The following is a 27,984-nucleotide window of genomic DNA, read 5'->3' on the forward strand; positions in this document are numbered from 1 at the left end:
CTCCTGTATTGGTTTCTCTCTCACCCTTCCTCTCTCTCTAAAAGCAATTTAAAAAAATATCCTTGGGTGAGGATTAAAAAAAAAATGGAGATTTTTAAAAATCCACTAATTTTACTACAATATGTCTCAGCATTGATTTTCTGGATTGAATTCCCCAGGTATGAGGTATGGTCTTTCTATATGAAGTCAAAGTCTTTTTAATTCTTTTTTCAGGAAAGGTTTTTTATTATTATAGTTTTTTCACATTTTTTTCTTCTTCCAGGACATGCATAATACACCTTTAGAACTTCTTAGCCTATCTTCTGTATTTGTCATTTTCTCTTTGATTTCTCTTTATTCATTCTGGAATTAAGTTTTTTTCCTTCTTTTCCATGTTTATTCCCTTAAGGCATTTACCTGCTGTGCAACAACTTTGTTACTCTGATATTCCTTCCAGTTTAGTCTTTTGTGAAATGAGTTTTCCCTTTTCTTTCCAATTTTTTACTATTATTACCTAATTTCTGCTTTCTAATTCTGATCTGTGCTTTTCTATGTTTTTAAATTTATATTAGCTCATTTTGAAATATGGTTATAGTTTTTATCTGGTTTTGTGGACATGTGTTTCTGGAATGCTTCATTCATTAGGGATGTTATCCTGCTCCTTGTTCTCATTTTTTAAAAATAACTTCATTATGAGATTTGTTTGCAATCCTTTCAGTTGCTTCTTTTTACATGGAATTAGTTTTTCCTGCACATTTAGGAGGGAGGACGGAGTCAGGACAGCTTTGCTAATAAATTCAAGGCTCTACAGATTCATTTTCTATATTTTCATGAAGTGTTCAAAATCATGGCTTCAGATGTTCCGCTATCTCCTGGCTCTGTTCCCCATCCCCACTCTCACCTGGACTTCCCTTTCCTTTGCTCCAGATATCCCTTCCCTACCCTATTTGTATTCTATTCCTGAATTTTTTCCTTTGGTGTCCTGGAAAGACACTTTGTCTGGTTTTGAGAGGTAACAAAACCTGGACTGCTCCAGCTTCTTCAGATCTTACTTTGCAGCCCTTGCCTCACCAGCTGCAAATGGGTTGTACAAAACTCCTCCAACCCAGTACCAGCTGCTCTTCTCCTATTGGTCCTCTGTACTTACCAGGGAGTACCTGCTAGCTATTTTGAGGTTCTTTTATTTTTAGATTTTTCAGACACCCTGTTGCTTCCTTCTGCTTCTTTCCACAAAATTGATTATACTGTGTAAGTCTTCGAACTGGCAGTGGTCTCCACCTACCTGAATTCTGGGGCTTGTGATACCTTGTCCCCCAGTTCTGTTGTAGATGTTGTCCCTAGATTTGCCAAGGTGACCTTAAGCTCATTATAACCTGAATTTGTGTGTATCTTCTTTTATCTGCCTTTTAAGTATAAATGTGTCTTTATAGCCTATTCAGAAATACATAGGGAACTCCTGAACTGAAGAGGACAACAAAAACAATTGGCAATCCTGACCTGGCAGAAGCTCAACCTCCCAGATGGTGTGCATTTTGAATATAAAGTATTAAAAAACATCTTTGAGGTGTCACTGGTTTCCCCCTTGAATGTGCTCTAGCCAGGAAGTCATGCCACCCTGAAGAGGCCCTCAAAGTGCCCTAAAAGAATTTTCTAAAATCACTGTCAAAAATAGGTTGTAAGTGAGCATATTCCTTAAACCAACTGTTTCATAATTTTAGGAGGAAATATTCAGGTGTTCAATTTAGCCCCCATACCACAGCAGCTAGCACATTACATCAAAGTCTCAGCAGCCTCCAGCATGCTAACGACAGAACATCAGGGAAGAACTTGAAGTCAAAGGCATGAAGTGCAGACACAGATGTTAGGTGAGGTATTTATTTTGCAACCATTAGGTTCAGCTGCCCAGTATCAGGTCATCAAAGACAAATTTTCAGGTTCCTAATGAATTCTAACCAAAGGTCACACTGTTTGGACACTTTAGGTTGGCAAGCATTTGGAGAGAAGAGGAAATCTACACAATTCAGAGAAAAAGACAACAGAAGTTAGGACGGATCCCCCTCAGGAATTAAGGGTATGCCGAACATGAAGCACATCACATGACGTGAGAGGCAAATCAGGGCACTTGAGCCTGCCTAACCCATTCCCTCGTATTTCACTCCAAATCGGTGCATAGTCACAATGATCACGGACAGGTGAGAAAGAAGAGCTGAAAGACACACGTGCTGAACAACATTCAATTTTTTTTTGTGAAACAGGTCATTAGGCTTGGGTGTGGCACCATCCGGATGTTAGGGGTAGGTGCCATTCCATCAGTTTTCCTGCTGGCTTTGGTATCCAAAAGAACCACACTGCAAAAAACATAAAAGAAAACTGAAAAACAAAAACGAGTCACTTTCAAGATAAAGACTTCCGCATACAGACAGGAACTAAATCATAGGAAAGCATATTATTTATGTTTAAAGACGTAACTTCAACACCAAAGCAGTGTGCCACCACCAGACTGCTTTTCTTATATAAACTATACCACTGGATAGTCAACAGTAGATGAAGGGAAGTTTTATAAATAAAGTGTTCCAGTTAATAAACAAAGAAGGAAAAACAGAATTGGAATATCACCATTTTGGAGCTCCTAATAAATAGGTCTAGGTGTTGCTTACTAATGGCCACTAATATCAAAAAGAGAAAGATGATTAGGCATTATGAGTTTATGGATTGAAGAATTTAACAGCACTTATCAAGTAGTCTTGACCCCCCCCACCCCCCGCAAAAAACCACCCTAAATCTAATCAAATCTTTAGATACAAACACCAATTTGCAGAAAAAAGGTGACAGGGCAACATGTTAGATGACACTGTGGAGATATAATCAGCAAACTCCAGATAGTGAGAAACTATAAGATAAATACTTCTTCAACAAATAAATGGCAAGGGGAGAAAGGGAGACAGAATAGGATTCTATAATTTAAAAGACATTTAAGCGCTGACTAGTGTGTCAGGTGGATTGAGTGTCGTTCTGCAAAGCGAGAGGCCACTGGTTCGATTCCCGGTCAGAGCACATGCCAGGGTTGCACATTCGGTCCCAGTCAGGGCACATATGAGAGGCACCCAATTGATGTTTCTCTCTCACATCAATGTCTCTCTCCCTATCTCCTCCCCGCCCTCCTTCTCTCTCTAAAAATAAATTTTAAAAAAAAGACATTTAAGAGATATATCAACCAACTTCAATATGAAATTCAAACACAGAAGTACTGTATTGGCCAAAAAGTCCATATAGTTGTTTCCATAAAATAGAAGACACACTTTTCATTTTCACCAATAACTTTACTGATTTGGATATTTTCAGTATGTTGGCTATCTCCTGCTATTGGCTTCTAGTGGGTAGAGGCCAGGGGTGCTGCTAAACATCTTCCCATGCATAAGACAGCCCCACAGCCAAGAATTATTTGGCCAAAATGTTAATGGTACCAAGAAACTTCGCAAACCACTTTGACATGTTCAGTCAGTCATGGCACCTTCTCCATACACTACACACATCTTTCTTTGTGTTTCAGTTGCATTTTTACCTTTCTTGAAATAATAAAGCATAACACGCCGAAAATGTTGCATATTTTCTTCCATCTTCAATATAAAAATGGCTGCACAAAAAAAATCACCAATTTTGATCATGTTTTTTAACGCACCCTAATATGACAGCTATCACAACACAATCTAACAAAATTGTTTCGAATGAAGTTGAAGGCAACTAAGCGCTATTAGAGCCATTGTACAGAAAAAAATGTAACAGACTTTTTGGCCAACCCAATATATTTGATATTAAGGAGCTACAATTTTATTAGATGTGACTATGGGATTAGTGTCTTTTATAGATACTGAATTTAAATATTATGGCCAAAATAAAAGGATGCCTTATATTTGCTTCAAATAGTATAAGGAAAAGAATGAGTGTATGGATGAAACAAGATCAGCCAGGAGTTGACATTCATTGAAAGTGGGTGATGAATACATGGGGACTCAATATACGAGTCACCCTGCTTTTATCTATGTTTAAAATTTTCCACTAAATAAGTTTTTTAAAAAAGAATAAAAAGTTATTCTATTGGCCTACTTGCCCCCTGATGTTCTCCCAATTTACCTCAAAGAAACAGAACAAAGAAGTGGAGAAAGAAATAGCCCAGGAACTGAAAATGGATTCTCTGGGTAGGGACATTTCAGACACTGTGTGGAAAAGAATAAGAGGCTCAAAGAAAAGTGTTAGCCATGTGTGAAGTCATGCAGTTTGGATGCTGTGTTAAAGGGGATTATAGCACTGAGTTAAAGCTGATTTCAGAATAAAAGAATTGATGTATATAAACCTAGTAAAAAGGAGTGTAGCTTTGGCTTATAAAATGAGCACTCTTGACATGAGTGAGTGAAAAGATAATTGCGTATAAATCCTGTGTATAAATCAGGAGGGTTTTAATTATAAAGGAGTCTCCTGATGCTCATCTCTTATTAAAGCCCTTCTCACACTGCAGTATAATTATCTGCTGGCTGCGCTGCTCAGGACAGACCCACTTGTCACCACCCCTGGGAAGGCGGCCCCTATCTAGATGCAGCCCTTCAGATAGTCCATCCCTCAAGCCCAAGTAAGACTTGTAGGTACAGTTTCCAGACTTTACCAGGGTTTTGTCTCAGAGAAGAAATGGCACTGGCCCTCAGGTGTTAAGCCAATTTTTTAAAAGGAAGGAAGGAAAGAAGGAAGCTGGATATTCTCATCTGTGATTTATATAGGGGCAGCTTCCCCAATTACAGTTGGAGGTTTCAGGGAGAAAAGGGGTTACTTTTCCTCCCAGTGATGCACTCTAGTTCAAGCCCTCCAATGCACAGATTTACATGAGGAAGGTTATCTGCGAGATTAGAAGCCATACTTTTTCAGTGAAAGCTGGGAGTCCAGAGAGTACAGGAGACGGCACAGCCAGCCCATAAATCTGCAGAGCCCAGAGCTCTAAACAGCCCCTCTCCCTGGCAAAGCGATTGATGCTTCTGCCAGGGAGGCTCCAAAGAGACTGTTCATCACAATCTCATTTGGAGACTTGACACCCAAATGGAGGTGCTGATACCCAAGTTTATAGATCTGAGCAAAGCCCAGAGGTATCAAATCTGTGTAAATCAGGGTGGGAGGTCTACAAGGGCCCTGAGGCCCAGTCTCTTCTCAGATGCCAGCTTCTGACTCTTTAAGATTACAGCTCCTGGGACACTTGGTCTGGAGCCTTCATAACCATAATATAAGGAAGGAAATTAAGTCTTAGCTCAGGAGTGGGCTGAGAGAGCCCCTGACCAGGTCCTCACCAGGTTGATGTCAGGTATTCTGGGCCAAAGCAGAGACCCAGGCAACTGTCACCACTGTGTTCTCTACCTCTGTCTCTCTCCAGATTTTCTTGTTCTTAATGATACGGCACACTGCACCCCAATGAACGGCCTATGTCTTCACCTTCCCAAAATCATAGCAAGCTGACTACTACTCAGAACAATGGATAACTGATTGCTTCTGCTCAACCTTCAGGACCCAGTTCAAATGAGACCCCCATCTGTGATATACAACACAATGTGTAACAGGATAGCAAGGTAATCTGGAACAGCAGAGGTAAAGGCATGAGGTGTCTGGCAATGACAAGAAGTTCAGCAAGGCTGTGCAGCCTTGGAATACAGAGGAGGTAGAACAGGGAGGCAAGGAATAGGCCATAGAGGAATTGACATTTTTTCCTGTACTCTCGGCCACTAAGCTAACCATTGGCAGTGGAATCCTTGGAGGCCCAGAGAACATACCAGGATGAGAATTTGTGAGCTTTGGAGAAGTCGTGAGTAATTTAAGAAAGGTCACACTCAGAGTCTGAGGCCAGGTTTAAGTCACAGGGAAACTAAAAACAAACAAACAAACAAACAAACAAAAAACAAACAAAAATCCTACCAGGACTGTAACCAAATGGAACAAACCTATATTGTACTGCTGGGAAGGGGACAGGGAGGAGAGGAGAGGGGATGCTGGGACCAAAAGGCAGGAGCTCCTCTTCTAGAAGAACCTAAGCGCTGTGTTTCCCAAATTTATGAAGTCAGATCATGTGGATTTCACAATTGAAGACTTCGGCAAGAGGGACATGCATGGACACAAACACCACACTAAACTGTGCAAAAAGATGGAAGGGTCTGGCCCTCTCTGTTCTTGTGCTGACTGCAACAAAACTGATGCAGCCGCCCATTTTTTACTATACCACACAACAAGAAGATAAAAATATAGTCTCTTACTTTCTTCTTTAGCTGGACTTGGTTGCTACAACTGTTTGGTTTGGAACAGCTATAGGTGACAGGTGATATGACATCTGTGGTGCATCAAAAAAGTATGTCTGTAGAAGAAGAAGGCCCATAAGAGAGTTAAAAAACAGAGTGTTCTAGACTTCATGCTAATAGTCCTCCTGGGTTCTCGTGGCCTCTATATTTCCCTGAAACACACTGGTCATCATAGCGAATTACAACTGTCTCTGCTTCTGTCTCACTTACTTGACTGTGAGTGCCTTTTTACATTTCACTACCATTTATTGAGCATTTACTACATATAACTTCATCATTATCCTCATCTGAGAGATGAAGAAACTAAGGTTCAGAGGGGTTGTCATTCCATCAGGTGCATATGGCTAGTGAGTGGTGAAGCCAGCACTAGAGCTGGGTCTTTCTAATTCCAGAGCTCAAGTCTCTCCTCCAGAGACTGTATCCCCCTTGTCTCTATGTCACCAGCGCCTCACCCAGGGCCTGGCACACAACGTAAAGATCAATACTTAATGCACTGAACTACGATAGACTGCTGCTAACTAGGTGGCTCTGTAAAGACCTTAAAAAGAAAGTGTCAGGCAGGCTGTACCTCATAATTCTTCAGCTTGGAAATGAAAGGTTTGCTAAATGCTTCCACTTACCATCTACAATTTAACTGTCAAAAATCAGAAGGAGATGAAAGAGAGAAAACATTAAGGAGGTTCTTCCCACCTATGTCAAGGTCTGAGAATCCTAACTTTAGCCCTGGAAAATACTAACCTCACTAGCCTTGAATACTGGATGTTCAAAGGAAAAATGAATCATTAATAACTCAAGGACCACTGACTGCACGCCCTTGGCATCTGGGCGTTAGAAAGGTAAAAAGATAACAAGCTAAGAACGATTTCACCTGCTCTGCTCTCCGTTGGCCAGAAGGGGGCACCAATATAACACGCTGGATCTTTCCCAAACAGATTCCCAGTTAATATCTACAATAAATAGTCCATTTCAAAAAGTTTCTGGCTACAGACTCCCTCTAGTTTATCACATTACCAGAGTAATTCTATTAGTTTTAAAAGTCTTCCTCCCCAGGAATTCTTCCAGCTTCCAGTCTTCCAGCAACTTTTCTGAGGCAGGGAAGAAACAGTCCCCAACTTAAGGGGGGGGAGGGGGGCGGGTAGGGGCCATGCCGCTCACTGAGCCATGGAGCCTGGACGATGCAGGAACAATGCTTTTCTTCCACACTACTGGAGGAAACCCTCATCAGATCGAATGAGACAAGAGACCCAGGTTCTAAACTGGGCTCTGCTAATAACTTACACTGTGATTCGGACAAGTCACTCCACCCTGCTGGGACTCAGTTTTGTTTTGTTGGGAACTCTTTAACTTGATAGTTTAATTTAACTTTACAGATTAAGCTGAGGAATTCTCTCTCTTAAAAGAGAAAAGGAATATCTTTTTTTTTTTCCCCACTGATTTTATATTTTTATTATTTGTTTATCCTCACCCAAGGTCATGTGTTTCATTGCTTTTAGAGAGAAGGGGAGAGTGAAACATCAATGCAGGAGAGAAGCATCGATTGCCTCCTGTATGCATTTGCATCTGGACTGGGGTTTGCACATGTCCAGAGCAGGGGATGGGGGGGAGTCACAAGCATTCACGCCTAGACAGGGGATTGAACCCGTAACCTAGGCATGTGCTCTGACCAGGAATCAAACCCTGAAACCTTTAGGTTACTACGGTGCTCCAACCAACTGAGCTACACTGGCTATGGCCCCTGATTTTAAAATACATATTGTAACAAATTCAAATAATACAAAAATGTGAAAGTGCTCTGTTATTTAAAAAACAATACCTTTTTAGCAACTTTAGGTTTTTTTAATCTTTACTGTATATTTTTCCATTACCATTTAGTCCCCTTATACTGCCCCCCCTTTTTGTTCTTATTCTAAAAATAAATGTGATACATAAGCCTTAGTTTTCTTACATGTAAAACAAAAGGATTGGAAAAAATGATCTCTAAGGGCAAGTTATAATTCTATGATTCATTAGTTCCATAAACTAGAGCACAGGACCCTCTGCTATCAGCAGTAACCACTGCAACCGTAGGCTCATACATCTCCAATCATACCAAAGATTCATCCTCTTCTGCTTCCTCTGTTGTCCCTGCCAGGTGTGTGCCAGTACCAATGCAGCGATCGTGTACAGTGCAGCACCAAGGGGACCTCAGTAGGTGTAGGGCTGTCATATGCCTCACTGCACTAAGGCAGAAACACCGATCTGTGCTCTCCAGGGGACAGTGAGAAGGCCAAGCTGTCTGGTTCAACCGGTGCCCCTTGGTTCAACTAACTCCCCTGCCAATTCCTCTCCCTGCCTTCCCAATAATGCCTTCATTTGTACAGCTTGTTCTGTTTTTCATGTTGCACATATCATTTGATCCGTAACAGTGAAGATGTTACTAGAGCTACTTTTTCCAAGTGAAGCGGTAGGGGTCTAGAGCAGGGAAATAACCAGAGCAGGGAGTGGTGGAGCTGGGACTTCACTTCTGCTTTGGCCCTCTTGCTCTGCACATCTCCAGAACAGAAAGGAGGAGGCAACCTCCAGTGTGAAGAACAAAACCTCAGGCACTGTGGGCCCTGGCTACACACCTGATCACGAAATGGCTCCCTTCTCTGAAGAAGAAAAAACTGTGCTCCCAAGCAGAGGTCCTCCACCCACAATTCCCTCCCTGCTCCTCCACCCACTCTACCCTGCTCCTCCAAGTCCCTTAGATCTCAACAGAGCAATGCCTTTTCTCCTGCCTCCTTCACTCCTCCAGCTTCCCAACCAGGTATATAATGGGTAGAAAGTTCAGGAGAGAGACGGGAAGATGCCGGTGAGAGGCACTGATGAATGGGCAGTCTTGAGCAGCTCTTCCTGGGGCACTCAGGAGGAACAAGCAGCAGAGGGACCCTGGTGGTTTCTGATGACACAGGGCTCTTTTAATAACTTCTTTATATATGAAGAAACTGTCACAGTATATGAAGGGCTTTCACAGCCATTTCATTGAGTCTCTAAAAAGCCTCCGAAAATATGAACCTCCCTGACAGATGAGAAAACCAAGGTTCTGAGAGTTAAGTCACTTGCCTGGGCTCACAATGCTAAGCAGTTCCCAGTCCAGTGCTCTTTCTACCTCATTACAGTTCTCTCTTTTAAAAAGTTCCTGCCCTAGCCGATGGGGCTCAGTTGGTTGGTACATCATCCCATAACTGAAAGATGGCAGGATCAATTCCTGGTCAGAGCACATACCCTAGATTTCGGGTTTCACCCTCAGGCAGACACACACAATCCCTGTCCAGGCACCAATCCCTGGTCCGGACACATAAGGGAGGCAACCAATGGATGATTCTTTCTTGCATCAATGTTTCTCTCCCACATCTATGTTTCTCTCTCCCTTCCTCTCTCTCTAAAAAGCAATGAAAAAAATGTCCTTGGGTGAGGATAAAAATAAAAATATATAAAATAACAAAATAAAAAGTTCCTGAGTAGCAAGATAGGCATGTAAATCCTAACTTCAATGTCATTTACCCCAAAAGAAAGTAACAAGTACAGGAAGTAAAAGATCCTGGCCACACGTAGCAGATGAAATGGGTTAATAATAGTAATAATAACAACCACAACCACACCTCCCTGCTCCATTATCCAGTCTACCTTGCTTGCTCCTCTCTATTCTTTACAGAACCAAAAAAGACAATGCCTTTTCTCCTCACCAACTTCTCAACCAGGTATACAATAAGGAAAAAAATTTGGGAGATGGGAAGATGCCACTGTCAGGTAGCCTTGCTCTGAGAAGTCACCTGGAGACCTCTCTAGGATTAAACAATGGGTTTATTGAGCGGAAGAGGGGGAAAGAGGGGCCCACAGGAGCAAGAGAAGTGGGGGGCGGGGGGAAGGTGATAACTCCCAGTCCACCTTGGATGCCCATAGGAGCAAGAGGAAAGGGGGAAGGAAGGGAGAGTGGAGATTCCTGGTCACCCACACTAGCCAGTAGGAATCGCCTGCCTGAGCCTCTGCAGGCGCTGGCTCCACACTTGCCAAGCACACATTTCAGTTACGGTGAGTTTACCCATCAACACGTTCAACAGGTCATCTATATCTCCCTGCTTTTCCAGCCCAGTCAACATATTGGGCTAGGTCCATTAGCATTTCTTCTGGGAACGAGCAAAGTCCATTTTCACTTCCTATGGGAGGGGCTAGGATCAGGTTAATTTGCATATGGTACATCAAAAGTTCAGGTGGGCAGTCCGGCTGCCTCCATGTTCTAACAGCCACTGAGAGGCATTACAGTGAAAGTTAGTTACAATGAAAGGGGCATTCTTCTTCAGCAAAAAGAAGGGTCACAGCAGCATTTCAAGGGATCATCCAGATACCACATGTCCAGAAATGAACTGCCAATCTGCTATGAGTCAAACTCACAGTCTTCTGTCTCAAGGGTTTAAAGCTTAGGCACATGTAGAGTGCGTGTAAACCAGGTCTGTGTTTCAAAACTTGACACTTTTTATGAGACTTGTTCAATGATAAAGTATTAGAATCTTATTAATGCACTTAATGAGACCATGGTTGTCTACACAAAAATTAAAGATCAAATGGTGCCAAAGAAATATTTCTTCTCATAACTGCAAAACCTGACTGAGGATCTGGACATGGGCTATGTGGACAACTTGACATGGCCATTTTCATTCCTTCACCAGTGACTATTAACATTCTTGAACTCAAGAGTTTTTTCAAAACCTGCACCAGGCCTTGTTAAGGCCATGGACAGTAATCTTCAAGCATCATATGTACAAAAGATAAAAAGCCATGTCTCCTTAGGATCAAAGGAAAGGGACCTAATTTATGGGCATTTATGGGATAAGTTCTATATTCTGTGCTCTATATGTATTATTTTATTTTATCCTTAGAACATCCAACTAAGGCAGGACCTATTAACCAATGTTACAGATTCAGAGAAGTTCACACAGCCAGTGACAGAGCTGGTCTTCACTTTGGGCCTGTCTGACTCAAAAGCACATGCTCTCCCTAAAAAGACACCTAAACACATAAACTCAATAACTATTTCAAATGTTGTTCACCTTAAAAATAATTCTCCCCTTTCTGTATTTGACTTCATTCTCAAGCTTTCCACTGATGAAGCTTTAAATTTCAAAACTCTTTTCTAGTTACGTGCAGAAAACTAGCAAAGGCATCCAAAAGCAGAACTCCCCAGCCCTCTTTAAAGACACTTACCCACCCTCATGTCCTCCAGGCAGACCCAAATCTTAATCAAATTTTAGAAATTAGGTAAAGCTGGAGATTACAATCAAATCCTCATGACTTTACCACTTCTCATCCAGAAGAGTCTATTTAAAATAGACTCTTTTTATTTCATGGAGGCAGTTTTTAAAGAACAGTCATGTCTTAACAGTTTGAAGCTTTTAAGTATTTGCATGTAAAGAACACACAAATGAGACCATACCAAGCAGCCCACAGAAAGCAGCGTGTGAAGCAACACAATTGTCACGATTGTGGTCAATGCGACGCGCCGGTTATCCTCACGAACAGCTGGCCAAAATGTCATTGCCAAGACAGACCCTGAGATGCCTAGGGCCATCATGACTAGAATCCAGCGAATAGCTTTCAGGGGGATAATCCACAGTATCTGAAAGAAGAGAGGAAGGGGAGGGGGTTTTAGAGGCATTTCAGAGAGGCATGTGTTCATTCCAGGGACACATGTTTACAAAGGCCCGAGAGTCAATCAGCACTGGGCCCCCACTGCCTCTCTGGTTTCTCAACACAGCCTGGAGAAACACCACCAGCATGCAGACTGGGGAAAGCTTTCACAGCAAAGGGTCCATGGAAGGCATTTGACTCCTCGGCCCCCATTCATGCTGCCCTTCTAAATTCACAGGATATTTTTCAGGTGCACATCAGTGTGAGGCTAGAACTAACGATGCTGGTTGAATATTCAACCAAGAACAGGACATCACTTAGAGTAAGTGTGGTACTTACTGCTGTGGGAATATAAATGAAGAGTGAATATCCATAGACGCACACAATCTCCAAAAACGAATAGGAAACGATGTTCATAACTTTGCTGTTTCTCCACAGGAGGAAACCCCAGAGTGCGAGAGGAACCAGCCAGGCATAGGCATAGATGACTGTGGCTGCTATGGACACTGAGGATGACAGGAGACAGTTTTAATCCCCATCAAGCCTTTAATGCACTCTCAGAGCACTCCCAGTACCTTACTGGACCTACTTTCTGACATGTCCACCTACTTCACTCCACCATGGGGACATGTCTTACTGGTCTTCATTGACTCTGAGCCAGGCACAGCACCTGACACATAGTAGGTGCTTTATACATGTACTAAATTGATGAATCTTTAGCATTTGTCTTTGTAGTGATTTTTTTTTTTTTAAGATTTTAATTATTTATTTTCAGAGAGAGGAGAAGGGAGGGAGATAGAGAGGGAGGAAAACATCAATTGGTTGCCTCTTACATGCCCCCAACTGGGAACCTGGCCTGCAACCCAGGCATGTGCCCTTGTACACTGACAGGGAATTAAATCAGCAACCTTTTGGTTCACAGGAAGGTGCTCAATCCACTGAGCCACACCAGCCAGGGCTCATATGGTTTTTAAAAATTTGTTTAATAACTAACAACTAATATTATTAAGTTGGTTATAAAAAACTGAATTATGCAACTGAAATACTTCAGAGGGCCACACTACGTGTTTAAATATACTAAGCATTTCAGTCAAATAAAAGCCAACTATCCCCTTGGAAGAACATGTCCTCTTTCCTAGTATAACAAGAGCTGACACTGATTTCTTTAGCAAATTTATTAAAATGCCCTAGGTACAGATTAACTTGCTCTGCTTGCTATTTAGGGTTCCTTCTGTCTCTAAAATAGGGAGTTCCAGCTCATTGATGAATTGCTTGAAATATTCTCCAGTTTCACTTCCTTCTTTAAATAATTCTGTCTCTGTGGTGGAAAAGCTATTTAGCGGCTCCTCAGAACAGCAATGTTCAGTATATTACTGTACCTCCCTCCTCTGGCAGCAGCACACCCTAGAGGTTTGTTCTCCCTCTTCTGGAGTGGAGGATCATAAAGTGTGGCTAAGCCTGTTGCACCAGCCCTTCCTACATGAAAATCAGCAGGTAATTCACTTAACGCTCTTGGCAAGAACAAAGGCACCCCTAGCAATTACAGTCAGACTCTGGTTAAGACATATGATTGTCCAAAATACTGTTAGCTTCCAAAGCAATTTTTTCACATTGGAAACTCCCCGATTAAGCCCAAAGTAAATGTGCTAACATACTGTTTTTTTCCTTAGATAACTAAAAGAAGGGGAAAAGAATTACATAGTAGTCTACAGCTAGCCACTGGGTGTCAGGCATTACACTGAGTGCTTTATCTAGAGGCAACACTGTGTAATCGTCAAGGGCACAAACCCTGGATGCAGACTCCATAGGTTCTAATGCTAGCTATGCCGCTTATAGCTAAGTAACCTTGGGTGGAAGTTACTTAACCATCCTGCCTCAGTTTCCTTATGGGAATAATAATAGTATATAATATCTTATAAGATTATTGGAATTATATGAGTAAAAACAGTTATACCTAAAATACTGATTGATAAAAAATAACCAACAATTACCTTTTTATACTGTTAAAAGGTATATAAATATGTTGTTATTTCATATGTTCTATATCTTCATTTTGGAGACAAGGAAACAGGATAAGAGATGCTAAATGGTCAAGGTCAAATAATTAATAAGCAGTGGCAGCAGGATCTGAATTTGGATGTGTGACTTACAGTCTTTACATAAAATGGAAACTTGTTTATTGATAGAGGCAATGACTATCTTACTTGTACATACATCCCCTGACTCCCTGATACTGAGATGCTCAGCCAAAGAGAATAAGAACAGATAAAGACCCTCCAGACTTTCCAGACCCTTAGGCAGATGATTCACTCCTTCTTTTCTGTCAATATACCTATACATACTTCCAATACAGAAATTAACACATACTATTTACAACAATATGCATTTACCTCCCTTTCTTTGACTAACCATTGAAGCTACTTGAAGGCAGGATCTGTATCTCATGGATAATATTTATTAAGTTACACTCTAACCAAACTCATTTGACAAATGGAGTTGGGACTGAACCCAGGTCTGACTCCATGATGGGAAGGAAAGAGAAGGGAAACTGGGCATGGAGGGTGGAGAGGAAGAAAGGAAGGCTACACAGAGGCACACCCACACCCACACAGGTAAATACATATCTCTACATGCATGCATATGTGTATATCTGTTCATACATCTATATGTATATACATATAATATTGCTTTATATATATCAACTCTTTATTCATACAATAGCCTTATAATATAGATATTATTATTTCCATTTCACTGCTAAGGAATCTGAGGTCAAGAGAAATGAAAGAACCTGCCCAACAAGGTAGAAGTTACTGAGTGGTGGGGCTGGACCTTGAAGCCAGGGGCCTGGTTCCAGAGACCATGCTTTTATACAGTCTGTGTACAGCCTCTTAGCAGGACGGCAGGCAGGGAGAGAAGGAGAAAATTGAGAAAGTGGCACAGGTTAACCTCCTAAAAGCCAAACTTTCTCATTTTGGAGTGGCTCTCATCTGCAAGTCCCTAAAAGCTGTTTTTGTTTTTGTTTTTAATTATCCAATACTACCACAAGAAAGGAAGTTTTAAAACAGGAATGTCACCCACAAACAAGCCCATGACTAGGACACACTCATTTCTGCATTTTCCCTCCGAGGCCCTGACCATTTATAGATTTCCCTTTAACGAAGTTGCTAACAGCACAGGCATGATGATCAGCCTTCCACCTTGTTCTAGAGCTTCACAATTAGTGGCTATAGACCTAGCTAGCTGAGTTGTCCTGACTTAAATAACAATATCTCTATCGTTCCCAATATTTAGATAACACAAATAATGCTACAATGGAAACTTTCATGCACACTGCTTTTTGCTTATTTTGTACATTTTTCTTTGAATACATTCCAATTGCTATTGGGCATTCCCTTAAGAGTTTTCCAGAAGATTATGTGGATTCACAATACTGTGACCGTACTTAATACTGCTGAATGTACACTTAAAAATGGTTAACATGACCCTGACTGGTGTGACTCAATGGGTTGGACATTGCCCTGCAAACCAAAAGGTCACTGATTTGATTCCAATTTAGGGCACCTGCCTGGGTTATGGGCCCCCAACTGTGGGTCCCCGGTTGGGGGTCCCCAGTTGGGGGCATGTGAGAGGCTACCAATCGATGTTTCTCTCCGTCTCTTTTTTTCCTCCCTTCCCCTCTCTCTAAAAATAAATAAATAAAATCTTTAAAAAATAAAAAGTAAAAATGGTTAATATGGTAAATTGTATGTATATTTTACCACATCTTTAAAATTATGTGGATTTATATAAATGGGTGATAAATTATGAGACACTAGGTATGTTTGAACCCTGAAATACAGAAAGCAGGGGATGCAGCATCTAGAGTTCAGTGGGTGAAATGAACTCATGGTTACAAATTGACAGCATTCCAAATGAGTCAAGCTATTCACCAACCTTTTCGGAATTCAGGTACATAACGGTATTTCTTCTCTCCCAGATGGATTACAAAGTTGGAAAGATTTCCACTAATTGCTATGGCAAAGACCAATGTGGCGCATATCCAAAAGGGGCCTGCAAAAGAAACCAGAAAATTCAGAGACAAGAAAATAAAGCACCAGCCTTTAGATTTTTAAAGACTATTTTTTTTCCCTTGCCCTATTCATGTAAGCAAGGAAAATGATTTTTAGATGCATTCAATACTCCTTTAGTAGAAATTTTCTTTTTTAAAAGGCCAAACACAGTAATTAGCTGCCTTAAAGACAGGGGGCATTGGAATGCAAAAGCCAAAACACCTCCCATAGTCAGGGGAATAAAGACACTGATTTGTTTATAGCTTCTTTCATTGGAGGATCACCAAACTAATTCACGGAAATCTTGTTAAAACTTTTACCATCAGGATACAGGAAGCAAGTTACTTCCCTTATCTAAGTGCTAAATGTATGTACCAGGAAAAAAACCCCTAAAATTAGACGAGTCCTTTTGAGAAGAGTGGGGCAAGCAGAACGATTTAGGGAAGAGTTAATGTAATCTACCAATTCACTATGGGTGTGTATGTATGTGTATAAGCTTTATATTTTTCTTTCTTTTTAATAAAAAAGTAATATATGCACAAAGTTTAGTGTTTGAAAGGTACAAAAGGGAATATAAAGAAGAGTACATTTTCTTCCCTCTCTATTCCCTAGCTTTGCATTTCCCCTCCCCAGACCTCACTATTGTAACCAATTTCTGATATATCCTGTCAGAGATTTCTATACACATATAAGCAAATGGATATTTGTGTGTGTGTGTGTGTGTGTGTGTGTGTCTGTATTGATGTCTTATACAAATGGTTACATACATATTTATTTTCACCTTAATATATCCTGGAGATTCTACCATAGCTATTATAAAAATCAGCTTTATTCTTTCTTCACGATTGTAATACAGTCCACTAAATGGATGACTATACCATGCTTTGCAAATAAATCCCATTCACCATTTTGCTTGATATCATGAACACTATCCTTGTTTCTCCCCAACTAGAAAAACTACTAGTAGAATAAATACAATTTTAAATCTGAAGATTTTAATAAATTTTATGAATGTCATTTTCAATTTCACTAATATTTTGTAATACGTTTTGGGGTAATTGTAGCACCTTGACATATCCTAAAATTAAGAGCATTATTGTGTTGGGTGAGATGACTACCAGAAATGGATTAGCACTTTTCAGAACCACACTGGATCCTGAAGGTGAGAAAGGAGCACAAATACTTGATTGAGTACTCCAAAGAGTCACCATCAGCTTTCTACACATTGCTAGTCAGTCACTAGCCTGCAAGCTCTCTGCTGTTGACAAGGACTAAATATTGTTCACCGTATCATTTTGAGAGCCCAGCACCTTAAAGATGCAACAAATAAACAAAAAAGCTTAAAAAAACCCCTATAACCAACAAAAATAAAAAAATTCCAAAAAGCTCTGTAGAACAAATGAACAAAACTGACCACCTGTTGTTGATGGGTGGAGGAGCATCCAAGCATATCACCACAAGTGGCCACAATATTATAGTACCCATAACTAGAAAGCTGAGAATATCCTATTCTTTTAGCCTTATTTACTAAGTACCCACTACCGCCTAGGCCCTGTGCTAAGTGCTGGGGTCACAACAATGAACAACAGACACAGTTGCTACCTCTAGAGCTCAGGCTCAAAGGAAACTTGGGACTCCAGAGACACACACCCACCTATTCATCCCAGGCCTGTACTTGCTTCATAGTGCCTCTCTCTTCCTCCTTCCTGCCAAATTCCTACTCTTCACTATGGGGTGGGGTAGAAGGGGAGCCTTAATTTAGTTTGTAGTATGCGGTTTTTATATTATGAAATATTTCTAACATCCAGGAAAGCACAAAGAACAATAAAACAAACCTCAATTGTTCTCTTTTGATAAGGCTACCCTGGAGTGTGGGAAATAAGAGTTTAAGAGAGCATCGAGTTCCATGCTTGGCACTTTTAGAGTGCTCATCATGTTAGTTCTCTCTTCTTCCCCTTGGGGGTGGAGACTATGACTTGATCTGTGAATCCTCAGTCTCTCTAGTACAAAGCAAGGTGCTCAGAAATTGTCTGAGCCAAGCCCTTTGCCAGGCACTGATGGCATGGACTACTCAGACAGAGAGTTGTCCTCTCAAGAAGCTCTCAGGCTAGAAAAATGAATGAGAGAGCTAAAAAGAAACCCCTTGGCAACCTCTGGATGAGGGGCCTGGGCCAAGGCAATGGTTTTCACACTCTGCTCCCTGGAGCTCCAGGAATTCCACAGATCTCTGGATGGAACTTCTGGCACGGTCACAGAGAGCTGCAGCTGAGCAGAAGGGGCCCCTTCAACGTCCCGGGCAGTTAAACTTTTACTGGTTTTAAATATTGGACATCTGTGCCATTTAATGAAAAGGTTCTGTAGCTTAAAACCTCTGATTGGCACCCAGAAATTTCTCATGAATTCCTTCTCCTCTTATAATCAATATATATAATCACTCTAATACTTACTACTTAGGATTGAGCATATATATTACTAAGCTTAATCAAGCATCGGCTTCCTCTTTTGAAAAGTGGGGATAACAATACCTATCCCAAAGGTTGTTGCAAGAATTGAATGTGACCATATACACAAAGTCTTTCATGGAGCACCTGCGCATGAAAGCACTCGGAGCCAATGGCTCTCTTCTCCCCTCAAACACAGAAACCCGCTCATGTTGGAGCCCTTTCCCATAGAGTACTGGGTGGACCTCTGACATTTCTCAGATAGCAGGGATATCAAGGATGACAGTCATCTCCTGGCCCATCCCTCTTATAGACTGCCAGTGCTGTTGACTGAATCCCAAGGGGAGGAGCCACTCAATAAAAAAATATAAGAGTACTTCTGCACACTCCCCCACCCAAGTCAATTCCTCTAAAATTAAAGTCAATAATCTCCTCTTAGAAAAAGTAACTTAATTTGTCTCCAGTTTGTAATGTCAGGTGAAGATTTTCAAAGGTTGTACTATTACTTATAATCATGGCATTAATATAACAGATAATTGCATTTTCTCCAAAATTCTTTGCAAGGGTTGCTACTGAAACTCAGAGAAGTCAAATAAAATGCTGCATGCCCTGCCAACAGTACATTCTCCAACTTTCCAGGTAACCTGCACACTCACCTGAGTTCACTGGGCACGTGGTAAAGAATGTAAAAGGCTCCATACATACCATAGAGATCTGGGTTGCTGCGGATATATAACCTCACAAAGTTTTTTCCTGGGACTGGCAAAAGGGACCCTTTAATTCTGTCAAAGACCTGGAAAACAACAGAGCAGTAAGTATACTGAAGAGTCTTTCAAAGACTGCTAAATTCAACTACTGAAAAATTGAAACTCAGTTATTAGAGCTTTTATGATAGTAGTATTTTCAAATACTAGTAACCCTTTTACTTTTGTAAGATCCTATGCAGTACACAAAAGCTTTTACATCATTTCATTGCTTAACCAGAGAAGAAACAAGTCTCCATTACATGTAAAAGGAAAGGTGAAACTGCTTTACAGACCTGGTAAGTGTCTATGTCGAAAAACGTTTGATAGTATTCAAATGTCCAGAAAGGGGAGCTTTTCTTCTGTCCAGCAAGTAACTGTCAGAGGTAAAATAAAACATAATGATTTCCTTAGTCCAGGGACACAGAGAGAAAGGGAGCTGATCTAATGTAAAACCAAGAAGTACGAAGGACCAAGCTCTTCTGTATTCATCAATCAATTTTGCAATAGCCACGCCCAACACTCAGCCTGCTATAAAACAAGCGTGGGGTTTTGAAATCACACCAAAAGGATTCAAATCCTGGTCCCTCCACTAGGGGCAGCTTCATCAAATCACTGGACCCCTGTCAGTCTTTGTTCTCTTATCTACAAAGTAGTGCTAACAACATCTACTTCATGGGTAGATTTAATCTATAGATTTATAGATAATATCGTCGTCGGCAGCCGTCCGTCTCGAGAGACGATGGTGTAGCTTCTTAAGAGTCTATCTGCACCGCCGAGAATGGCTGTGCAGTCCGACTCGGGAGTGACACGGTATCTGTCTCCTCCCGTGTTGAATCGACATCTTGCGATGACGCTGGGGTGTCCTCTCCAGTGAAGCTGAAGCTACAGAGCCTGGGCAGGGTGATATGGAGGGTCTGCTGTTGCCCATGCAGCAGACCCCCCCTCTCTTCGCAGCTGAAGGGTCCAAGGGAAAGACGGAGTCAGTACAGCTTGGCTTCAGGTGCGCCGCAGGAGTTGCCGGTGTTGACTACAACGTCAGACCGCCTTAGGGACTCCGGCTCCGGATTTTCTGTCGGGGTTTACTCCCTTAGCCTTTCCCCTGAAGAGGTATGCCGCAAGGCAGCGGAGGTTTTTTGGAGTCAGAGTTTTCCTTCTCTGATGTGCCCTGACTGGAAGATCGAACCAGCGACACTTAGCTCGCAGGCCGACGCTCAATCCACTGAGCTAAACCAGCCAGGGCATATAGATAATATAGATTATGTTAATCCTCACAGGATTAAAGGGAGGACTAATTATACATAATATATATGTACTATAGACAATAACATATATGCATATATTTATACACACATATATACAGAAGGCAGTCAGTGTAAGTATCTTTTCTTCCCTCACCCCTTCAACATCCATATTACTGTCACCACCTGAATTCTCAAAAATCTGATATACTGCTTCACTCTAAAGTACTAGAAACATAAAATATACTCTTCTGACAAAAGAAACAAATTGTAATATGTGCCCACGGAGGGCCACACCTGTCCCAGCAGCACAGCAGAAAGCAGGCCGCATGCCCAGAACTGTGACTGCCAATTATCTGAAGAGGATTCATACAGCAAAAGGAAAAGATACGCTCTGAGGAACTTTGAAGGACATGGGAAGTTACTCTTGGCAAGTATTTCTGTTCATTATACCCTGGCCTGTGTGCCTCAGCTGGTTGGGCGTTGCCTGACAAACCAAAAGGTCACCAGTTAGCTTCCCGGTTGGGGCACATGCCTGGGCTGCAGGCTCGGTCCCAGGTCAGGGCACATACAGAAGGCAAGCGATCAATGTTTCTCTCTCACACGCACGCTTCTCTCCCTCTCTTTCTTCCTCCCTTCCCCTCTCTCTAAAATCAGAATAAAATAAAATTTAGAAAAAGAAATATTTTTGTTCATTATAAAGGAAAAAAAGTTCACAAGTCAAGTTGTCCAACACTGGCAGTGGCTGCTTTACATAGTAATGAACAGCCTGTTTCTAGAAGTATTCATGTGCTGTCTTTCTGACATTTCACAAACAGCATTAATATCTTGGAAGGGAAACTAAACTAGAGGAAACAAAAGGTTCTTTCCAACCTTAATATCACAAGATATGGTACACCATAGACCCATGTTCCATAAGCTAGGCCAACGAATTGTCAGACCACTGGTAATCTCTTCCCAACACACAGACATTAAAATAATGGATAAAATGTTTTCAATTTTAAGATTTTTCTCCCCCTGTTCACTTCTTCTTAAACTTTTGAAGCCTGCTGTTGCTCAGTGTGATGATTAATTATATGCATCAATTTATCTGGGCCATGGTGCCCAGGGATTTGGTCAAACATTATTCTGGATGTTTCTATGAGGGTGTTTTTGAATGAGATTTACATTTAAATAAGTGGACTTCTTGAGTAAAGTAGACTGCCCTCCAAAATGTGGGTGGATCTCAGCCTGCATAGAACAAAAGATTGATCTCCTGAGCAAGAGGGAATTCTCCAGTAGACTGCCTTCACACTTGGCTTGCAACATCGGCACTTCCTGGTTCTACAGCAGAATGCCTTTGAATTCAGACTTCAATTTTTTTCTGAGTCTGCAGCCTACCAGCCTCCTCCATCAGGTTTTGGACTTGCCATGCATCCACAATCATGTAAACCAATTCTTTTAAACAAATTTCATTTTCTATGTATTTATATCCTATTGGTCTTATGTCTCTGGAGAACTCTAATAGACTTAACTATACTAATAATTACTCCTTTCTCCTGACAGTGCAAACCACTTTAATAAGTACTTAATATATACTAACACTAGTACAGAGGGGAGGAGCACAGGCTCTTGGATTCAGACTGCCTCGGTTTAAAGTTATCTGCTACCTGCCAGTGGGGTGTACTGGGGCAAGTTACTTAAACTCTGTTTCTCAGGTTTCTCATTTGTAAAATGAGGATAAGAACAGTTCTTGGCACTCAGCATTGTTTTGAGTATTAAATAACATGATCCAAGTTAAGAACTTTAAATGGTGTCTGGTAGTTATTAAACACTGAATAAATATTAACTACTGTGATGCTAATGATGACAATAGTCAACATACACATGTTCTTATATTTCAGATGAGGAAACCTAGGCTTAAGGAAATTAAAGTACCTTACCCAAAACAACATAGCTTTTACTACTGACCTGGACCAGGATTCAAAGTTAGGCTCCTAAGTCAAGAGCTCTTGTCACGGTATCTAGTATATAATGGTATTTGATAGCATAAACTTTGGTGCTTATTTTGGTATTTCATGGAGTTCCACAAAGAGCATCTGGCACCCAAGAGCTCCACTATTTTAATAAGCCTGGATGGAACCCACTGCTATAAACTGGATGCTCTACAATCATGATTCCACTTACAAAATATTACTAGAAATAAATCTTTGTGATAAAAAATGCCACCTGACAGTCATCATCCAACTAGGTGCAGAAACCCAGAAGTCTCCCTAGAATCTTCTCTCTTTTGCTCTCACCCCTTCGCCACTAAGTCCTCCTGAGCCCACCCTCTAAACATGGTGTCCAGCCCTAGTTCAGGCTTCATCATCTCTAGCCTAGACACTTCAACAGTCTCCTACCTGGTCTTCTGGCCTCCAGTCCATCTCCCTCTAATTTATATTCCATACGGCTGTCAGATCCTAAATATCTTTTAAAATATCTGGCCATATTGTTTAAAATCTTTTAAGAGCTCATAATAGTTTTCAGAATGTTCATATTCGTTGAGTTGATGAGTCCTTGCCTATCTCTGTAGCCTCATCTCCTGCCTTCACCTAGATTTTGTTCCTACATGAAGATGGGAGATATGCTGTCTGTACCCTGTTCCTTCTTGCCTGTGACTTAACCAAAACTGTTGTCTAGAACACCTTCCCTGCCTTCTTCTCCTGGCTACCACTTACTCTTTCATCAAGACCCACTTGAAGTGTCTCACAATCTCCAGGAAGCCTTCTGTAATACCTTTCTCTCTGCTCCCACAACCCTGGTGCTCCCCCATCCAGTGTGTTTCCCATGCATGACAGTGGCCTGTTTGCCTATCTGTTTATCCCCTCTAGACAGAGACCATGTGTGATGCCACTTTGTGTTGCCACTACCTGCCACTCTACCTGGCATACAGGAGACAGTAAATAAATGCATGAACAAGTTCAATTTCAAAGACAAGTGCAAACCTCAGTTTTATCAGACTCATCGTTTCCCAGTAATTCATCATCCTCTTCTCTCCCAGAGCTTCCTGGGGGTCCTGGCTGATGTCTGGGAGTTTCACCAGGACCCTCGATGCTTATTGTGATGGCATCTGGGTTTGCCGCTAGAGAAGTGGCTACATCACCAAATTCTGAAATCAATTAGAGCATAAGGGTATCAAAGACCTTACCCACACTGGAAGTGCTATACTTTTAATTTAAAGGCAAGCTGTTGTAACCTCAACTTTGCTACAAACCCTATCTGATACAAATGACGAAAGTCTCTGAAAAGAAAAGCTCATCTAGAAATCAAGCTGCCATAGAAAAATGGTTATGAAGATAGCAGAAGTTGAAGTCAGACCTATATTTCAGTCCTGGCTCAGCTACTAATTACATGAACCTGAGTAAGTAACTTAACCTCTATAAGCCTCAGTGGGGATAATATTTATTCTAAAGAATTTTGGTAAAGTTAGGAATATTACCTAAGTAAAGTCCTTAGCAGAGCACCTGGCCCACAGCAAGTACCCAATCTAAAACTTTCTTCTTTAATTCTAGTACAAAAAATTTAATGAAGTTATTTTTTCCAACAAGGTATATATAATCACTATAGAAAATATAGGGACAAAAATGACAGGCTACCAGCAGGGCACCATTACAACACTACAAGCACAGCATGAATCTTATGACTAACAGTAGGATGGGGCTCTTGGATAGCCAAGCCTACTCTACTGCCTTTCAGCTATGCAAACAGTTTTATGGAGAAAACTAAAGTGACTGGAGTTAATTAGGTGGCTGATAAGTTACAATCACTGAAGTTTCAGTCTCCAATGTTTTGGCTGTTGAAGCCACGTGAGACTGTGGAACATGAGGTCCTTTGTTTAACTTAAGATTCCAACACTCCATGACCCTGGGTAAATTACTCCATATCTCTGAGTTTCTTTTTCTTCAACTAGGAAACGTAGATAGTACCTATCTTAAAGAGATTTGGAGGATGATATGAGATTATAAATATTATAGCTATCATCTATTGACCTGGACATGGCATTGACATTTAAAAAGACACTCACAACTTTGCCTGAGGGAATCACACCAAAAAAAAATATAGAACTTAAGTCTCATATTTAAATGCAGTAGTTTACCAGGGGAAAAGGGCTGCCAGAAGAAAGAACAGAGAGCATCAGGTTAGAGTTTACTGAAGCCAAGGAAGTTCAAGGGAGGATGGTAACTCACCTAGCTGATGGGATCCGCAAAGCTGCCATAGGAGAAAGACGGTCAGAATGGTGGGGATGGGATCTCATACAAAGTAAATGGGATAAGCAAAACCCAGAAGTGAAAAACATGGCCCATGTTTGAGGAATAGCAGATGGCATAGTTTGATTGAAATGGAGAACGTGTATACCTCTCACATGATAATTATTCACACATTATGCTCTCTATTAGCTATTCTTGCCAATTTCTGCTCCTTGAGGGCAAGATTGGTATGTTTCTTATTTATGCCATCAATATTCTCTGCTTCTACATCCTGGCACATCCCATGCTATGTTTTGCCTCTGTTTCTTTCCTGACACAATGTCTTCTATCTGAAGGGTCCTGAACTCCACTTGTTCATCTAACACTGCCACTCTTCCTCAGGGAAGCCCTCCGGACCCCTATACAGCATCCTGTGTTCTTTTCTGAAGAGCAAGGTCCTTTACATGGTTTTATAAAGTCCTGGGAGATCTGGCTCCTCTCCCCTCTCAAACCTCACCTTGTGACAGCCTCTCCCACCACCTGTGCTCTGGTACCTTGGAAAAAAATTAAGCAAACTTCCTTCTTCCACAGACACTTTGTATATGCCGTTCTTTACATTTGAATGTTCTCACACTGTACTGGGATAAGGTGGCCAAAGAAGGCCTCTTGAATGAAGTGAGATCTGAACAGAGTGAGGGTATAAGCCATGTGACTATCTGGAGTAAGAATGTCCCAAATAAAAAAATGGCACAAAAGCCCTAAGCTCTGAGTGTACTTGGCAACCAGGAGGAACAGTCATGGGGCCTGAGTGGGTACAGCTGAGAAAGGGTAAGAACAGTAGGAGATCAAATCAGAGGCCATAGAGGGCTGGATCATGTAGAGCCTCCTAAGCACAGAATGGGCTCTAGCTTTCACTCCTAGTGAGATAGGAGCCACTGGAAAGGTTTACAGGAATGACAAAATCTGACTTAGTTTGAAAAAAATCTCTGGCTGTAAAATACCTACTGTAGCAGAGAAGGGGAGGAAGGAGGAAGACCAAAAGAAAAGGACTATATCCAGACAAGAGGTGATCGTGACCTTGAGTAGATAGGAGAGTAGCAGAGATGGTGAGAAGTGGTCAGATGCTGGATATATTTTGTAGACCTGACAGTATTTGCTGATGAAATGGACTTCTAATCATATCTTCCTCAGATAGTGTTGAAATAGCATGGTTATGAAGGTAGGCTACCTAAGTTCAAACCCTACTTTAGAACTTACTCTGTGACTTTAGAGCAAATTATTTAATTTTTCTGTGCTTAAATTTCCTCTAATAGAGTGAGATCTGAACAGTGAGGGTACAAGCCATGTGACTATCTGGATTAAGAATATCCCAAACAGAAAAATGGCAAATAGGAAAAATAAAATAACTTTGATAAAATTGACATAACAATTAAATGAGCTAATATTTGTAAAGCACTTAAAACAGTGCCTGCCATATAGTAAGAACTACACAAGTGTTTACAAGACAAATAAGCATTCGTCAATCCCTAGCATACATCAGGCTCGGGGTTATGAGTTATGAACTTTTCCTCCAGCACTTACACAGTTTGTAGATTATTTAATTTTGAAATAAGACATTTAAATGATCACTTAACAAATAAATGTCTTCCTCACTAGACTGAAAGCTTTGTAAAAGAAGAAAATAGCTATCTGTTCACTCTTCTATCCCTGATAACTAGAACAACTGCCTGGATCATGGTCACACTTGTGAGATACTTCCTGAGTCAATGAAGAAATGACATGACTATATTTCATCATAATTTCTTTTTATACTTTTATCTACTCCAGTAGCATAAAATATTTCTCCTTTATCTTTTCATGCCCTGCAGCTAGCATAGTTCTAAGAGCACAGTAGGTGCTCAATAAATGTGTGTTGAACTAAGGCAGGAACACTATACACATGTTCTGTAATCACTGTGCTAAATTTATGATCTTATCATCTGAATGGCTACTCGGCAAAAAAGAAAAGCTGGTATGGACAAACAGAAAAACTTGGGTGAGGCCAACATTCTTTTACCAAGATGTATGGTAAAATATATGTGCCAGCATTGCAATGAAAATCTGTTGCTGTGACTGCAGAAATACTGATCATAAAGACAAAGGTGGGCACCCAACTGATGTACCTTCAAACTGCAAGTCATCTACAGCTGCCATTCAGCCAGTAGGTCTTCTTTCAATTATTAGGAAGCAAATTTGCAGAGGTCTAAAAGAGAAAAATGAACAAACTTAATAGATAACAAAAATAAAGTATCTGCAAACAAATCTTATTTCCGCATTTGAAATGTTATTTGCCTTTCTTTTTAGTGGGGTTTGATAGGTTTATATAAAGATAACCACTTAACATCAGATATTATTAAAACTATTATAAACTAAGAGGAGTGGTGTCCAAAGGGGTTCCATCCAATTCACTCACTGTGTGAGTTTACAGACCAGGTGCAGCCTGGAGATGGATGAGGAAGGGGGTTCTGGGGTTGGGAAAGGTGGCTCTGAGGACAGTGAAGGGCAAAGGCAGTCCAGCCTCGCCAGTGGTTAAGGTCACAGGCTCTGGGGTCAGACACACCTGGGTTTCATTCCCGATTCTGCTGCTTCTTGCTGTGTGACTGTGGGCTCCTCAGGGCCTCAGTATCCTCATCTGTAAAATGCGTTCATAATGGTACCTACTCATACGGTATTGGGGGGCCATTAAAAAAGACAGTAAGACGCTTATGCACAGCCAAGCAATTAACAGGTGCTGTAGTGATGGCGCCGCTGCAGCCTGGGATACCCTGAGCCAAGGTAGGTCTGGGGAAAAGCTGCCTAGGTAGCAGAGGCAGTATTTTAGGTGGAGGGGCTGGGCCGCAGCGGCCCGGGCGGGTAAGGGATCCCGGGCCGGCTCCGCACATCTGGCCTCCTCACCTCGGGGGCCTCCGTGTCCAGCCCTTCACGAAGGCTGGGGCCTCAGAAGCTCCACGCAGGCTCCAGACCCTCCGAGTTGCCGGAAGCCGGAGATGCGAAGGGCGGAATTTCTCCGCCTTCTCCGGATAGAGCTCAGCCTCCTTAAAGAGACAGCAACGCCTTAACGCTTTGCTTCGGAAGATTTCAGCTGGCCTTGGGTGCAAGAAACTGCTCCCTTCTCTGCCTCTTCTGAGTGCGAGGCTCCGGTTCTTAGAGAGACAGGTGGAGAGGTGCGCGCGCTGAGAAGGTTCCCCGTCCTTCACCTCGCTCTGGCCGGGCTCAGAGAGTTCTCGAGTACGGAGTTTACTTTCTGTTCGTTTATACTTCTTTTCTTATTGAAAACGAAGGACGATTGTGAAAATAGAAAGTCTTCAATAC

General features: G+C 41.4%; 1 protein-coding gene across 3 annotated transcripts; it reads right to left on the minus strand.

The window, feature by feature from the left end:
- Positions 1-1,840: 1,840 nt before the first annotated feature.
- YIPF1 (Yip1 domain family member 1) lies at positions 1,841-27,681 on the minus strand. 3 transcript variants are annotated; one of them, XM_090269502.1, is made up of 11 exons: positions 27,568-27,681; positions 27,233-27,304; positions 26,796-26,875; positions 23,392-23,555; positions 19,481-19,561; positions 19,147-19,234; positions 15,885-16,001; positions 12,288-12,454; positions 11,755-11,937; positions 6,261-6,358; positions 2,230-2,327 (listed from the first exon to the last, which is right to left on the minus strand). In XM_090269502.1, the coding sequence occupies exons 3-10, from the start codon at positions 26,824-26,826 to the stop codon at positions 6,269-6,271; spliced, it is 921 nt and encodes a 306-aa protein (XP_090125628.1). In that variant the 5' UTR covers positions 26,827-26,875; positions 27,233-27,304; positions 27,568-27,681; the 3' UTR covers positions 2,230-2,327; positions 6,261-6,268. The 3 variants fall into 3 exon arrangements, with proteins under 3 accessions (XP_090125629.1, XP_090125628.1, XP_090125627.1); XM_090269501.1 differs by lacking the exon at positions 27,233-27,304; XM_090269503.1 differs by lacking the exons at positions 6,261-6,358; positions 27,233-27,304 and having other exon boundaries at positions 1,841-2,327.
- Positions 27,682-27,984: the final 303 nt, after the last annotated feature.

This window comes from Furipterus horrens, unplaced genomic scaffold (genome assembly GCF_987537825.1).
Source record: "Furipterus horrens unplaced genomic scaffold, mFurHor1.1.pri manual_scaffold_3, whole genome shotgun sequence".
In the NCBI taxonomy this organism is placed as follows: domain Eukaryota; kingdom Metazoa; phylum Chordata; class Mammalia; order Chiroptera; family Furipteridae; genus Furipterus; species Furipterus horrens.

Excerpts from the sequence above, each read along its gene's own strand:
- YIPF1 (XM_090269501.1), bottom strand. The coding sequence starts at position 26,826 with ATGGCAGCTGTAGATGACTTGCAGTTTGAAG. Across the intron at positions 19,562-23,391 it reads ATGAGTCTGATAAAACTGAG|TTACTTGCTGGACAGAAGAA; the intron begins GTTTGCACTTGT and ends TACCTCTGACAG. Across the intron at positions 12,455-15,884 it reads TGTACCTGAATTCCGAAAAG|TGTCCATAGCAGCCACAGTC; the intron begins GTTGGTGAATAG and ends TGTCATCCTCAG.